Source organism: Schistocerca nitens, chromosome 1 (genome assembly GCF_023898315.1).
Source record: "Schistocerca nitens isolate TAMUIC-IGC-003100 chromosome 1, iqSchNite1.1, whole genome shotgun sequence".
Classification (NCBI taxonomy): domain Eukaryota; kingdom Metazoa; phylum Arthropoda; class Insecta; order Orthoptera; family Acrididae; genus Schistocerca; species Schistocerca nitens.
The window spans coordinates 291783061-291796558 of NC_064614.1; the positions used below are offsets into that span (position 1 = coordinate 291783061).

At 40.7% G+C, this 13498-nt stretch overlaps 1 protein-coding gene across 1 annotated transcript in view; it reads left to right on the forward strand.

The window, feature by feature from the left end:
- LOC126243480 (uncharacterized) overlaps positions 1–13498 on the forward strand; it is a 1765051-nt gene that overhangs the window by 1334561 nt on the left and 416992 nt on the right. Inside the window, exon 7 of the mRNA XM_049948170.1 lies at positions 9889–9928. Within this exon, the coding sequence (XP_049804127.1) occupies positions 9889–9928 (40 nt within the window). The remainder of the gene's footprint in view (positions 1–9888; positions 9929–13498) is intronic.

Consider the following 13498-nt stretch of genomic DNA (forward strand, 5'->3'; position numbering starts at 1 on the left):
GTGAATCTTTCATTATTATCCATCGTTGATATACTGTTAAGGACTAGCCATTTGATAAAAGGTCAGATGTCTATCACAATGAATTTTCGTGTTTGAAGAAAAAAATTGTTACTACTTTTCACCTGTTTTCTCCGAATTTTCATTCCACAACACAGTACTGCCACTCTTAATGAGGATGGTTGGTCTGAAACCTCTTATATTGTTTAGAATGATAAGTTTATAGCATTTAAGGAACTTCGGCATGCCCTTTTGTCAAATTTTCAAAAAAATAGCAAACATATTAGTTAAAAAATAGCTATGTTCTTGGTTTTTTAATGCGTGTAGATGACCCCAAGTTTTGTTATCCTTCGAAGTGAAATTATAACGTAACATACACATTAGAGATTCGTATTAGTCCTCTAATTCGGTATTTTTCTCGGCCAAAGCATCCTTCAGAGTGTCCACACAAAATTCTCTGCAGCTGTCTTCCATATACTGAATGATTTGGTGAAGGTTCTCCATTTTTTATGGACACTTTGTCAGGAAGACAGCATCGTTTTTAGGTAGTTTAATATGCTGGCTTAGGCCTACATTAAAGGTATGTTTGACCAGATCATGATGAATAGCTGTCCCACCATGTAGCCAGGGATATTGGAATCATAAAGTGAGCGATGTAATGAACTTACGCTAAAATGAATTGTTTCATTCCTTTGTTAGAATGACTTTTGCAAGGAGACAGTTGTTCTTTTGTAAAACTGATTTAATTTAAGGTCCAAAAATACTTAAAAAGATGAAATTAACTGCATACTCCAACAACTATCTTATTATTTACATTCTTTTCAAAGTAGTTCCTATAAGATGCTCCTCTCAGTCCTGCTAGCTTTGTTATATTTCTATTGTAGCTTTGGTGGTTTGATTTTCTTTTTTGCTTTTGAGGAAACCGTGGTGCTTAGCCCTCGCAATAACAATGGGGCGTGTACTTTACACTCACCTTTTGAAAATATTGTAACATAGCCATGAAATATATATTTTAAAATTAAAAAAAAATTAATATTCACTTTAATGGTTTCTTATGCCTAACTTGATAATTCTTTTCAGTTTTTTAGTGAAACCTAAACAAAAAATTTACATCTTTGTAATGAAAAGCCTTTTTGTCGCAGGTATTATCCTAATTTCAGTTTCAGGACCCTTCTTACACATCTATATTTCCTTAAAACGTATGTTGTGAATATAAGTAATAAAGTATCGCTCCCTCAGTATACACAGTATCGAAAATGCATGTATCTTGCTAAGATAGTGCCAATAATATATTCAGATTCTCCACCATACTTATACATCAATATCTATTTAAAAATATGTTGTTAAGAAAAGTTAACAACAATGAACGAAGTTTGTGTTTCTTTCTAATTTTTTGTCTTGGGCATAAAGTAACATCCTTCCCATACACTTGCTATTATATTTCATGGAAATGTGTCGTTATTGCTGATGTTAATGTGCTTTGGAGTAGTAAAATTTATACACAGTATTGTCAAATACATTGCAGTGTTGTGCTCTTCACTAGTAGGGGCCAAAATACATTGCCAACCCAATAACAAGGTAATATTTTGTTAAAAAGATGTCCAGGACACTTGACCTTACAAAGTAGACGAGGGGAATAACAGTATTTTGAAACTAACCATCAATCATTACATTGCTGCCCTTTTAACACAGAGTGATAAGCCTCTCTTTAGGGTTTCATAATCAGTGAAAAAGTAAAATTAATAAAAATGTGACAGATGACATTTCAACAAATGGCAGTTTAACTGTCCCCAATACAGCAGAGCGAACCTTCTGTCTAGAGTAACATGGCGATGTCATACAGACTTCTTTCATATCATTTGAAGTATTGGGTCAGTTACATAGCTAATTCCAGGAAAATTACTTAACTGACACATGAAACCAGTGGAATGCAATAATGATACACAATGGGGAGGACATATAATATAAGCAAAGAAACAGTTCTTGAAAGAATAAAATTATTCTGCTGGAAAACATAGCTAAAAGCTGGGATTTGGTTGGCCGAAAATTTGCAACAGCATACAGGAATTGTTAATTCGGAGCTACAGAAGGATGAAGGATAGTGGGGATGGTGTGTATGACAGACGTGAAGAAAAAGAAAGAGACAAAGAAAAATAGGACGGAATCATACCAGCCGAAAGAAAGTTATGTGAAAAAAAGGAAATGAAAAGAAAAGAAAGGAAAAAGATACACTGTGATGTAGTCGACTCAGTCCGGCATTTCCCTTATTCCGTTACCTCTGTGATGTCGATTTCTTTCTACCCCCCCCCCCTCTCTCTCTCTCTCTCTCTCTGTGTGTGTGTGTGTGTGTGTGTGTGTGTGTGTGTGTGTGTTATTTTTATTCGAATTGTGCGCTCCTTTGTGAAGAAATGTACGTTGTACTGATCTGGCCTTGCACGAGCAGCAGTATTTACGGCCGAACGACCTGTCTGGCGTAGCAGTAATAAATTACATACACTAACCTTCACCGTGAATCAGACTATCAGTGAAAACCGTGTCAGAATCCCTACAATAGTTCCTGGGATTAGCCTCCACCTGCAGACTGAAAAACGAGGCAGGGGAGTTGAACTTACAACTAAATACAGAGCTGGCGGCAATAGTAATAGTTTGTGTTCAGTTGCGGATCACCTGTGTTAACTCTGCCTCATAAAGTAAACTTGCGAAATCAAATGCCTAAACGTAAAACTTGTTGTCCTTTCTGAGACATAAAATGATATCAGCTCAATAAAAGGTCCGAGGAAGGTGAATACGCAAACAAGTTATCTAATGAGCGCATGGTCGGCAAGTCAACAAAATCAGAGAAGCATGACACATTCTATATGTTAGCTTAATTCTGATGATGGATCGAGAAGTCATAAAACTATGGATGTGGCCACGAACACGGATCTAGACGATGCTGTTTCCAACTGGTTTACACAAAAAAGGTAACAAGGAGGTCCTATTCTATGTGAGGAGGCCATTCAATTTAATGAAATTCTCTGAGGCCCTCTAATTTTAAAGTACGCACGGGCTGGTTAAAAGGCTTTAACTCAAAGCATGGCGTTCGCGAGCTTCAAATACGGAGAGAAAAACTATCTATTGATTTTTCAGTGGCCTATTCTTTCTAATCAAACTAAGGGACGTATAGTCGCTTCCCACGCCCGGGTTCCCGGGTTCGATTCCCGGCGGGGTCAGGGATTTTCTCTGCCTCGTGATGACTGGGTGTTGTGTGATGTCCTTAGGTTAGTTAGGTTTAAGTAGTTCTAAGTTCTAGGGGACTGATGACCATAGATGTTAATTCCCATAGTGCTCAGAGCCATTTGAACCATTTGAAGGGACGTATTGAGGAAAGAAGACCATACTCTCGAAAACGTTTATAATGCTGACCAAACTGTGCTCAACTGTAAAGCTATAAAGGACCTGCTCCTAAAATAAGTACTGTCTTAGATAGTGCTAAAGCTACTGGTAGCCCCGACGTCCTGTGCTCTCCAGTGGTAAATGTAAGGAACAGCGTTGGTTCAACCAAGTTAATGTGTTAATATGCCTATTGTCCACAGTATACAAAAGAGAATTGTATATGGAAGCTTTGTATCCTCTGTAAAAGCTTCATCAGTTAAGGACTGCCTCCTTGACAACGCACCAGCTCATCCATCACGTGACACCTTAAGCGAGGAGTTTATAAAAGTGATTGTTCTTCCACTTCCTTACTACAGCCCATAGATAAAGACTGTGTTGAGACTTTCAAACGGCATTACAAGAAAGAAGTGATAGGCAAGTTTTTGTAAGGAAGAGAATAGGAGGGAGGATACAGTCTGTTAAGAAATCATAAAAATTGTGATTTGATAAATGAGTCCTGATCGGAACAGCATGGTACAGTGTAAAATAATCCAATTTGGAAAAAGCCTGGAATAACATTTTTGTTATAGCGGAAAATTCTTGAAATGTAATTGAAAACAACGAACAGAATAATATGTCCTAAATGCTCAGTACGGTAAAAGATCTCAGTTGCCACGACTGTAATGAAGAAGACGTTCAAGAATGGAAGAGTGTCGTCGAGCAGATCCAAGGCACCAAATCATGCAGGATAGCGAAAATATAAATGTGTTCAATGATAAAGCTGATGCCGCCGGCATGTCATCAACTAGTCTTCCAGAAAATGAAGATGAAAATACACCGGCAACCTCTGAAAGATTTACACGTTTCGATACTGCTTCGCGACGGTTTTAACCTCAAGATGAAAGCGACCATTATCATCTGCCCCGAGAAAAGTGCGCGACTTAACTGCACGTAAGCGGGTAGGCTTCCTTAGTCAGGCCAAAATTAAGAACTTTAAGCATTACTTCTGTGCATATTTACTGTATTACTTTTTTTTATTTGGCTGTACTGCATACATTCCTACTGTACTTGCCTTTGTAGTAATGAAAGGGGCTCATATTATTATAAACATATGTAGTTTTTACAGGAAATATATTGGCAACATCCAACCGTAGAATGGAATTACGACATCAAGAATTTTTGCCCGACTGGGACTCGAACACAGATTTACCGCTCATCCGAGCAGATGCCTTAACAGTTTCGGCTCCTGTGCTCCCTTTACGGCTTGACCAAAAGATACGTACGTTGTCAATGCGTCATTAACCTGCACTTCAGTCCGAATATCGGTTTGATGCGGCTCTCCGTGCTATTCTATCCTTCTATCCTGTGCAAGCCTCTTCGAGTAACTACTGCAACCTATTTCCTTCTGACTCCGCTTGCTGTGTAGGTCTCCCTCTTCGATTTTTACCCCCACCCCACACTTCCGTCCAGTGCTAAATTTTAATCTCTTGACGTCTCAGAAAACGCCATATCAACCGATCCCTTCTTCTACTCAGGCTTTTTCACAAATTTCTCTTATCCACGTACACCGGTCAGAAGAGCTTGTTCCTTTTCGGATTCCGATTATTTAACGCTGGAACTGGATTATCGTAAGGCTGTTTTCAGCGAAAATGGATATGCCGAACATCAAATTGTTCGTGCTTTTCAATTTGGTCCACCACATGAACCAATAACGGACATTTGGAAATAAGTTGCTTATTTACCTTTTGCGTGGAGTATTTCTTCGAAAATTTCAAGAATCCTCAGAAAATGGGGTATTAAAAGTGTCCTTTTGCCTCCGGCCAAAACTAGGGACCTTCTTGGATCCGTTAAACATAACTTAGAATTGAGGAAGCCTGGGGTATATAAAACTGCATGCCATTACTGAAATTCAAGTAATCGACAGACAATTCGTGCGGTTCTTGACCGATGTGTGGAACATCAACGTCAAACACGTTTAGTCTAGCCCGGTAAAATCTACCGTCGCTGAATATTGTCTCAATGAATGGCGTAATATATTATTTAAAGAGAAGTTAACTATACCTCCGACTTCCATTTAATGTGATTGTATACTTAAGAAATCCATCGACATAAGATTATGCAACGACATTATTAATAGAGATAAAGGTTTTCCTTTAAGCAGCCTATGTTATCAGATATAAAGCAACAATGGTCTGGTTTTCGTCCGGCTCCAACTCAATTTACGATTCATCGCTTTTGTTCATTTCTATCGCTGGCGGCGCTACAGTACTTCGCTTCGCAGCGGGCAGCCCTTTCCCTTCTTGTTCGCGCGCACCGTCCTGTTCCCGGAATATAAAGGAGCCACCGTATCTGATATTACTGCAGTTCCAGTGTGAATGTGCACCTGGAATTTCACCTGAACATGGCAGCCAGTAGGACCTTCGAAATATCGTGTCGTCACAACTATGAAATCCGGCCGCAAGACTTTGAAGAGCATTTCGCCGGAAACCTCTATGTAATCACATTCTCTAAATTCTGTTTTTCACACAATATGACTAAGAAAACGGTGGGTGAGTGATAACAGTTGAATCACAGACATGGCTGACCTCGAAATAAGCTGCAGTGCACGAAGTTCCTTTGTTGCCTTCTTGATGCTGCTATTTATTGAACGCTAGACCACAGCAAAATGGTGGTGGCTGGCTTAGTGATTAGCAAATTACCAATAATCCAAAAAATCTTCCAGTGATTGCTCCGGAACGTGTTACGGGAACGAATGTACGCTGTAAAACTTTTAATTGTTTCGAAGTAGGATGCGGAATGATATATTTCGAGTTACGAGGGTAACCCCAAAAGTATGGTCTCCTATATTTTTATAAGTACGTAGACCTGTTTATTTCTACAATGGTTTACATCAGTTTACAGCTTGAACATTTAGCTATTTTTCAACATATTCATCATTTTTGTCGATGCATTTTTGTAGACGCTGTGGCAGTTTTTGTATGCCCATGTCATACCAGCTCGCCGCCATGCTCTTCAGGAAGTTATGAACCTTTTCTTTCACCTCGTCATCGGAGCTTAATCGCTGGGACCACAATTAACGCTGACAGGTACTGTGAGACTCTGAAAAAACTCAAACGAGCAATTCAGAACCGGAGAAGAGGAATGTAGAGCAAGGGTGTACACATTCTCCATGACAACGCTCGCCCACACTTCGCTCAGCAAACTGTTGCTCTGCTGCAACAGTTTCAGTGGAACATAATCACCCACCCACCCTACAGTCGTGACTAGGCGCCCAGTGACTATCGCCTGTTCCCTAGGTTAAAAGAACATTTAGCCGGAAAGCAATTGAACTCCGACGACGACTTTCTGAACAGCATGCTGGCAAGCTGGTATCACATGGGCATACAAAAACTGCCGAAGCGTCTACAAAAATGCATAGACAGAAATGGTGATTATGTCGAAAAATAGCTAAATGTTCAAGCTGTAAACTGATGTAAGCCATTGTAGAAATAAACAGGTCTACGTACTTATAAAAAAATATGAGACCTTACTTTTGGGATTACCATCGCAATAAATTTAACGGATAAGGATCTTGGAACTATTAAATTCCCTCAAATTAAATGACAAGAAGCTTAGGCTGTCACACTCTTTAACCTTTCGAGGTAATTTACAGTTCAGTGTATAGAACAATATCGGTTGTCCATATTCGTGATCAGTCCACAGAACAGTAAAACAGAGTATTTGCCGACCACATAAATCACGTTGCAGTTACGTTCTCTTGCAATCGTATCTTTGGTTCTGGACACAAAAAAATGGTTCAAATGGCTCTGAGTACTATGGGACTTTACAAATGGTTCAAATGGCTCTGAGAACTATGGGACTTAACATCCATGGTCATCAGTCCCCTAAAACGTAGAACTACTTAAACCTATCTAACCTAAGGACATCACACAACACCCAGTCATCACGAGGCAGAGAAAATCCCTGACCCTGCCGGGAATCGAACCCGGGAACCCGGGCGCGGGAAGCGAGAACGCTACCGCACGACCACGAGCTGCGGACTGGGACTTGACAGCTGAGGTCATCAGTCCCCTAGAACTTAGAACCACGTAAACCTAACTAACCTAAGGACATCACACACATCCATGCCCGAGGCAGGATTCGACCCTGCGACCGTAGCGGTCGCGCTTCGAGACACATCAAAAACGTTTTGCATCATCTCTGTTCCGAGTGTTCCAGAACCTGTTCAGCAAATTGGATAGAGATCAACATAAACATCCTTTCCTCCCTTTTTACTGCTCACGAAAACTACACATTGCATGTTGTACCACCATACAGCGAGACCTTCAGTGGTGGTGGTCCAGATTGCTGTACACACCAGTGCTCTAGTCGAGCAATATCGTTATCCTGAAGGAAGTCATTCACAAGATGTGCAAAGTGGTGACGCGAATTGTCATCCATGAAGACGAATGCCTCGCCAGTATAGTGCCAATATGGTTCCACTATCGGACGGAGGATGGCATTCACGTCTCGTACAGCTGTTACGACGCCTACCATGACCACCAGCGGCGTACGTTGGCCCCACCCCAAAACAGCAGGGAACCTCCACCTTGCTGCACTCGCTGCACAGCGTGTCTAAGGCGTTAAGCCTGACCGAGTTGTATGGTTGAAGGCATATGCAGTACTCATCGTTGAAGAGAACGTTAATACCAATCCTGAGAGGTCTATTGCGCTTGTTGTTGGGCCCATCTGTACCGTGCTGCATGGTGTCGTGGTCGCAAAGATTGACCTCACCATGGACGTCGGGAGTGAAGTTGCGCATCATGCAGCCTATTGCGCACAGTTTGAGTCCTAACACGACGTCCTGTGGCTGCACGAAAGCATTATTCAACATGGCGGTGTTGCTGTCAGGATTCCTCCGAGCCATAATCCGTAGGTAGCGGTCATCCACTGCAGTAGTAGCCGTTGGGCGGCCTGAGCGAGGCATGTCATCTACAGTTCCTGTCTCTATCTTCTCCATGTCTGAACAACATCGCTTTGGTTCACTCCGAGACGCCCTGACACTTCCCTTTTTGAGAGACCTTCCTGGCGCAAAGTAACATTGCGGACGCGATCGAACTAAGGTATTCACCGTCAGGGCATGGTTGAACTACAGACAACACAAGCAATGTACCTCCTTCCTGGAGGAATGACTGGAACTGATTGGCTGTCGGACACCCTCCGTCTAATGGGCGCTGCTCATGCATCATTGTTAACAGCTTTGGGCGGGTTTAGTGACATCTCTGGACAGTCAAAGGGACTGTGTATGTGATACAATATCCACAGTCAATGTCTATCGTCAATCTACAGGAGTTCTGGGAACCGGAGTGATGCAAAACTTTTTTTGATGTGTGTAGATTGTTTGGTGTATCTTCAATTTTTTCTTAATCCCAGCGTCTTCTACTTTATAATCCATCTTTTCTTCTTTGGTCTTCCTCACTTTCCTTTCCTCTTCTGCGTCGATATTCGTAATGAAATCGTCTTATCGAGATGCTAGTAAATTTTTGCAACAAATCGTGAAGTAATCGTCTCCAGAATGTTTTGTTCCGTTTATCTTTAAAATTACCACTTTCTCCGTCACTGTGCTTTGGTTCTTCCAATTCTCTCATCCTTCCACCGCTGACAAAAGTGTTGTTCTTTACATAAGCTAATTGATATTCCACAAAGTTACTCTGCACCCGAACGTCCAATCAACTTCGAGTCCCTCCATGAACCACAGGTTCACCAACTGTCACTTCCACACTCACTTTTTTATAAGTAAGTAGCTAATGTGTCTCGAATTGGGCAAAAAAAAAGAAAGAAAACAGGTTACATGTAACTACATCGAAAAAAAAAATTAAACTCAAAACATTTTCCTTACATGTCGACATACACAACGACGTGGATATATGAGGTGTAGACTGCAATTACTGAGAATTGCATCTGCTGATTTAAGAGTGTATAAAGGAGGCTTTGGATTATGCCAGTGTTGTTATACACAAGTAAGTGGTATATAGTATGGGCAGAAATAGTTTATAAGTAAATGGAAACGGAAATGTCCAATGCCGTCTTCTAATTGCGTTTATACTCAGGAGAAATTTGAGAAATGCTTTGTTATTCTATTCTAGTACCACTGCAGAGGTGAATTAGGTAATAATCAGTACCAGTAGTATATTGGTGTTAAAAATTAGCTGAAATTTCAAAAGTGGAATATGATTCTAGGACATAGCCTATTCAACAGCAGAATTTAACATTCAATTACGTCCACCTATGACCTTAATATGTAGCTCAGATAACATGTCACGGAACTGTTTCTAATAGTTTTAAAAGAGTAAAGTTTGCATCGATCATTAAAAGTGATTCAGAGCACTACCAACCTGGTCTCTCATCTAGTATTTTTGGTAGATTTAGGAAACATGTTATGATTTCATAAGTAATATCTCACTTTGTATGAAATGATTTAATAGCAACCAATATAGTCTGCGTAATCATCGACTGTGAAAAACTCTTCTTCTAACGAATATTAATTTTTGTTTGCAGATTGAACGAGGAAAACCACTTCGTCTCATCAAAGTCGGAGGTAAGTGGTGAGTTGTGTTATGGAGAACACAGCTTTGCAAAGTGTTACTGCGTGGGGAATTATCATTCCCTATTCATTAGAACACGCGACCTCCTGCGACGTTATAGCACAGTGATCTTTACGGATAAGAGAAATACAATTTGCATTTTATCATCCGAAACTCTGAATGCTGTTTCAGCTTGTTCTCTTACGTTAACAAAAATTTAATTTCCTAGCCAGCTAGCTTGTGGGAACACTGCTTATAACACATCCTGCCAGCAGCGGAAACGAAACTGTATTAATTTTAAGTTTCTTTTGGAAACCGGCAGTCCGTTGTTTATAATACAGCAATTTAGTTCAAAGACTATGCTACACGATCCCGACACTGTCCCTCCCTGAGCATATTTGCAATTGTCAAAATATTTTGGTATTATGTAACTACAATTCCGCAGATGATTTTAATTTAGATAGCAGCTATATTTGCAGTGTTAGGTTGTGCGGTAGCGTTCTCGCTTCCCACGCCCGGGTTCCCGGGTTCGATTCTCCGCGGGGTCAGGGATTTTCTCTGCCTCGTGATGATTGGTTGTTGTGTGCTGTCCTTAGGTTAGTTAGGTTTAAGTAGTTCTAGGTTCTAGGGGACTGATGACCATAGATGTTAAGTGCCATAGTGCTCAGAGTCATTTTTTTGCAGTATTAGAATAATTTAATTAAAGGCTGCGTACGTAACATATTGGTACTGACTTTATTCTAGTTCGTAACACTTACCTATTTCATGATAGTTTTACTTCTACAACACACACCTCTACCTTACCTGCGGAGCTTCCTGCAGACTACACCTTTAACCTTCATGCTAACGATTGAACCCCAAATTTCATGTGAAGTAGAATAAATTTCCATTGTATCCAGAAACTCTAGCAAGAGAATTATGTCGTAAAGTTAACAAAGCACGCTGTTACCTCCCTCAATTTTTGATACGTATGTAAAAAACTAAACAAGAAAGATCGATACTGAAACTTAGATTCCGTAAATCACTATTTAAGTAGATAATTGGTTACCTGCCACCAAACATTTGCATAAAGTTTTCACCTGCATATTATAGTTGCTTCTCAACATAGCTGTTTTTAATATGAGCAACAGAAAGTCATATACAGCAAGGACGAATTCATGATGATAGGACCAGATTGTACGACTAACAAGCTGGTAACAGGGAGCGAAATAAGTTTCAGGACAGTTATTTTGGATCTGTGCTTGTACGAAATAACCGAGTATGTCACCTAGCACAATGAAATTCATGACATTTACATATCTTTAATTTCCAAATGGCAGGAGAACAACAAAATATAAATTTACAGTACATTCCACAGGACCTGTGTAGATGTCTACATGAGCTGCAATTGCTCCAAGTGAGATCACAGAGGGCCCTTGGATGGCTCAAGCAACAACTTGCCGAATAGCATACCCATATAAATGAATAATACTTTTTCTATAGTCTGCTTGGATTTTAAACTGCCGCTCTTCCTAATAGTATACTCTCTAACACCGTACCATTAGGTTCTCAGCTGGGCGGTCAAAAGTCTATAATGTTTAATAACTTACTTCAGGCATTTCTCCACCACTTTTGCCATCATAGGCTGTCTCCATTCTCCCGGGTGCCTCTAATTTTGCTAGGCTGCATAAATAAAATTTCAGCGATGCAGAACCTAGTGACGACGGCTATGCGCTGGTTGGTGTCATATGGCCATCAACCAGGCTGGTCCTGTATCTGCTGCGGTGATCATTGTATCAAGAATGTGTGAGATAAACCTCGAAATCCTGAGAAGCACGAGAAATAAATTCTTGGTTCACGACAATGTGGAATTAAGGAGGTAACAATTCCAAACCAACGCTAAATATTTCAAAATTAGTGAACATAAAACTTTATGGAACGAAACTGCACTGGTGATTAAAATGTCTTCCTCCACCTACGACTTTACCTTACTTACAAGGGAAACTCCAATGCAGTGTTGATAGGGCCCACTGGACAGCACGTCAGAAACGGAATGCAGATCAAGCATGAAAACAGGAAGGAAGTGTACTGGACTGTGAAAAAAAAGCAAAATAGAAACAGTGAACGCTCTAAGAACAGGAAGTGTAATGTAGAGTAGCCGGGCATACAAGTGGCGTTGTGGTTAAGTAGACAGTTAACTGCTCCCTGTCATAAAAAAAACCGTTCAACAATGAACCTGAAGGGGAGTCGTGGAACGTCCGCACCGAACAAAGGCAATGAAAAATAACGAACAGAAGGAGATAAGAAAAGAAAAAAAAATGGTTACGGTGTAGGACTGCCATGCGGGTGAGCCGTGTTCGAATTTCCCTCGTGCCAATTTTTTTTTTTTTTCTGGGCTGTTCGCTTTATTCAAATTTGTGTCTTCATCGTGGTGTAGCGTCCGTTTGCAACAACGAAGTGTATGTTGATTCTGCACAACTACCCTGTTAACAGACGAAATGGGCTTTCGAATGGGAACCGCTAGCGTTTGTTGACAAGTCAACCGAATCCTTCATCGGAAAAGCTGTCTAGTGTTCATACATGCCATTAGTGACAGTACGTGTGTCATTCGGTAGGAATCTCTTATCGACGCACCAAATTTCTGCGACTGGCAAGTGAGTGGGATATGCCTCCTTGCCCGAAATAGGTGTTCGTATGATTGTGATCACTCCCAAGGAAATGATGAATACATAATAGTTTGTCACGTAAATTGCAACAAATGAACGCAACAGTTTCCCAATCACATAGTTTCTCCGTGCTCTGCCAAAGCATATGTTTTTAACGGATTCGAAGCTGCCTTCCATTTTGGAATTCTTGACTCCTGAATTCTTTTGTTGTAACATAGTTCACAACTGTTTATTTCTTGTTTTCATTTCTGTGAGACGTATGTGTGGTATCTCGTCAGCTCTCACTATTCTTCACATTTCCTTGCAACAGTAACATATTCTTACCACGTGACTCATATTCTACAACCAACGTATAGTATGACAACTGCCAAGACTACAGAAAGAGAACAAACATTTAAACGAGAGGACGAATAGTTCATAATGTTGTGGAAAAAAGTAAATGGCAGGAGTGGGTTTTCAAAAAGGCTCGCCCGCATGGCATTCCAACACCATGACCACTTATCCACGATGCCGCTGATGTTGTAGGCTGCTCTTTATCCCACTTCTTCTTCTTCGGCCGTTCACTGCTTCTCTTTTGCTTTTTTCAACGGTTCAGTACGCCTTTTTCCTGTTTTCAAGCTTGATTTGTGAGCAGTTTCTGACTGGCCGTCCACTGGGCCTTCTTACCACTAAATCTGAGTGGGGCTCGATGGGGAGTTTCTCTTCGGTGGGGTTCGATAGGGATTTTCTCTTCTCAGCCACAAATACGTAACTGTTCGACATATAATTTAAAATGAACAGGCCTTAATGGCTCAATGGTATGGACCGGCCGCCGTATCATCCTCAGCCCTCAAGGGGCCAGCGAGATATACAGGCCGTGCTACGAACTTGTCACACTAGTCAGCTTGTCTACCATACTTCGCGAACGCTCGTATCCATGCAGAGCCCACAGGAAATATA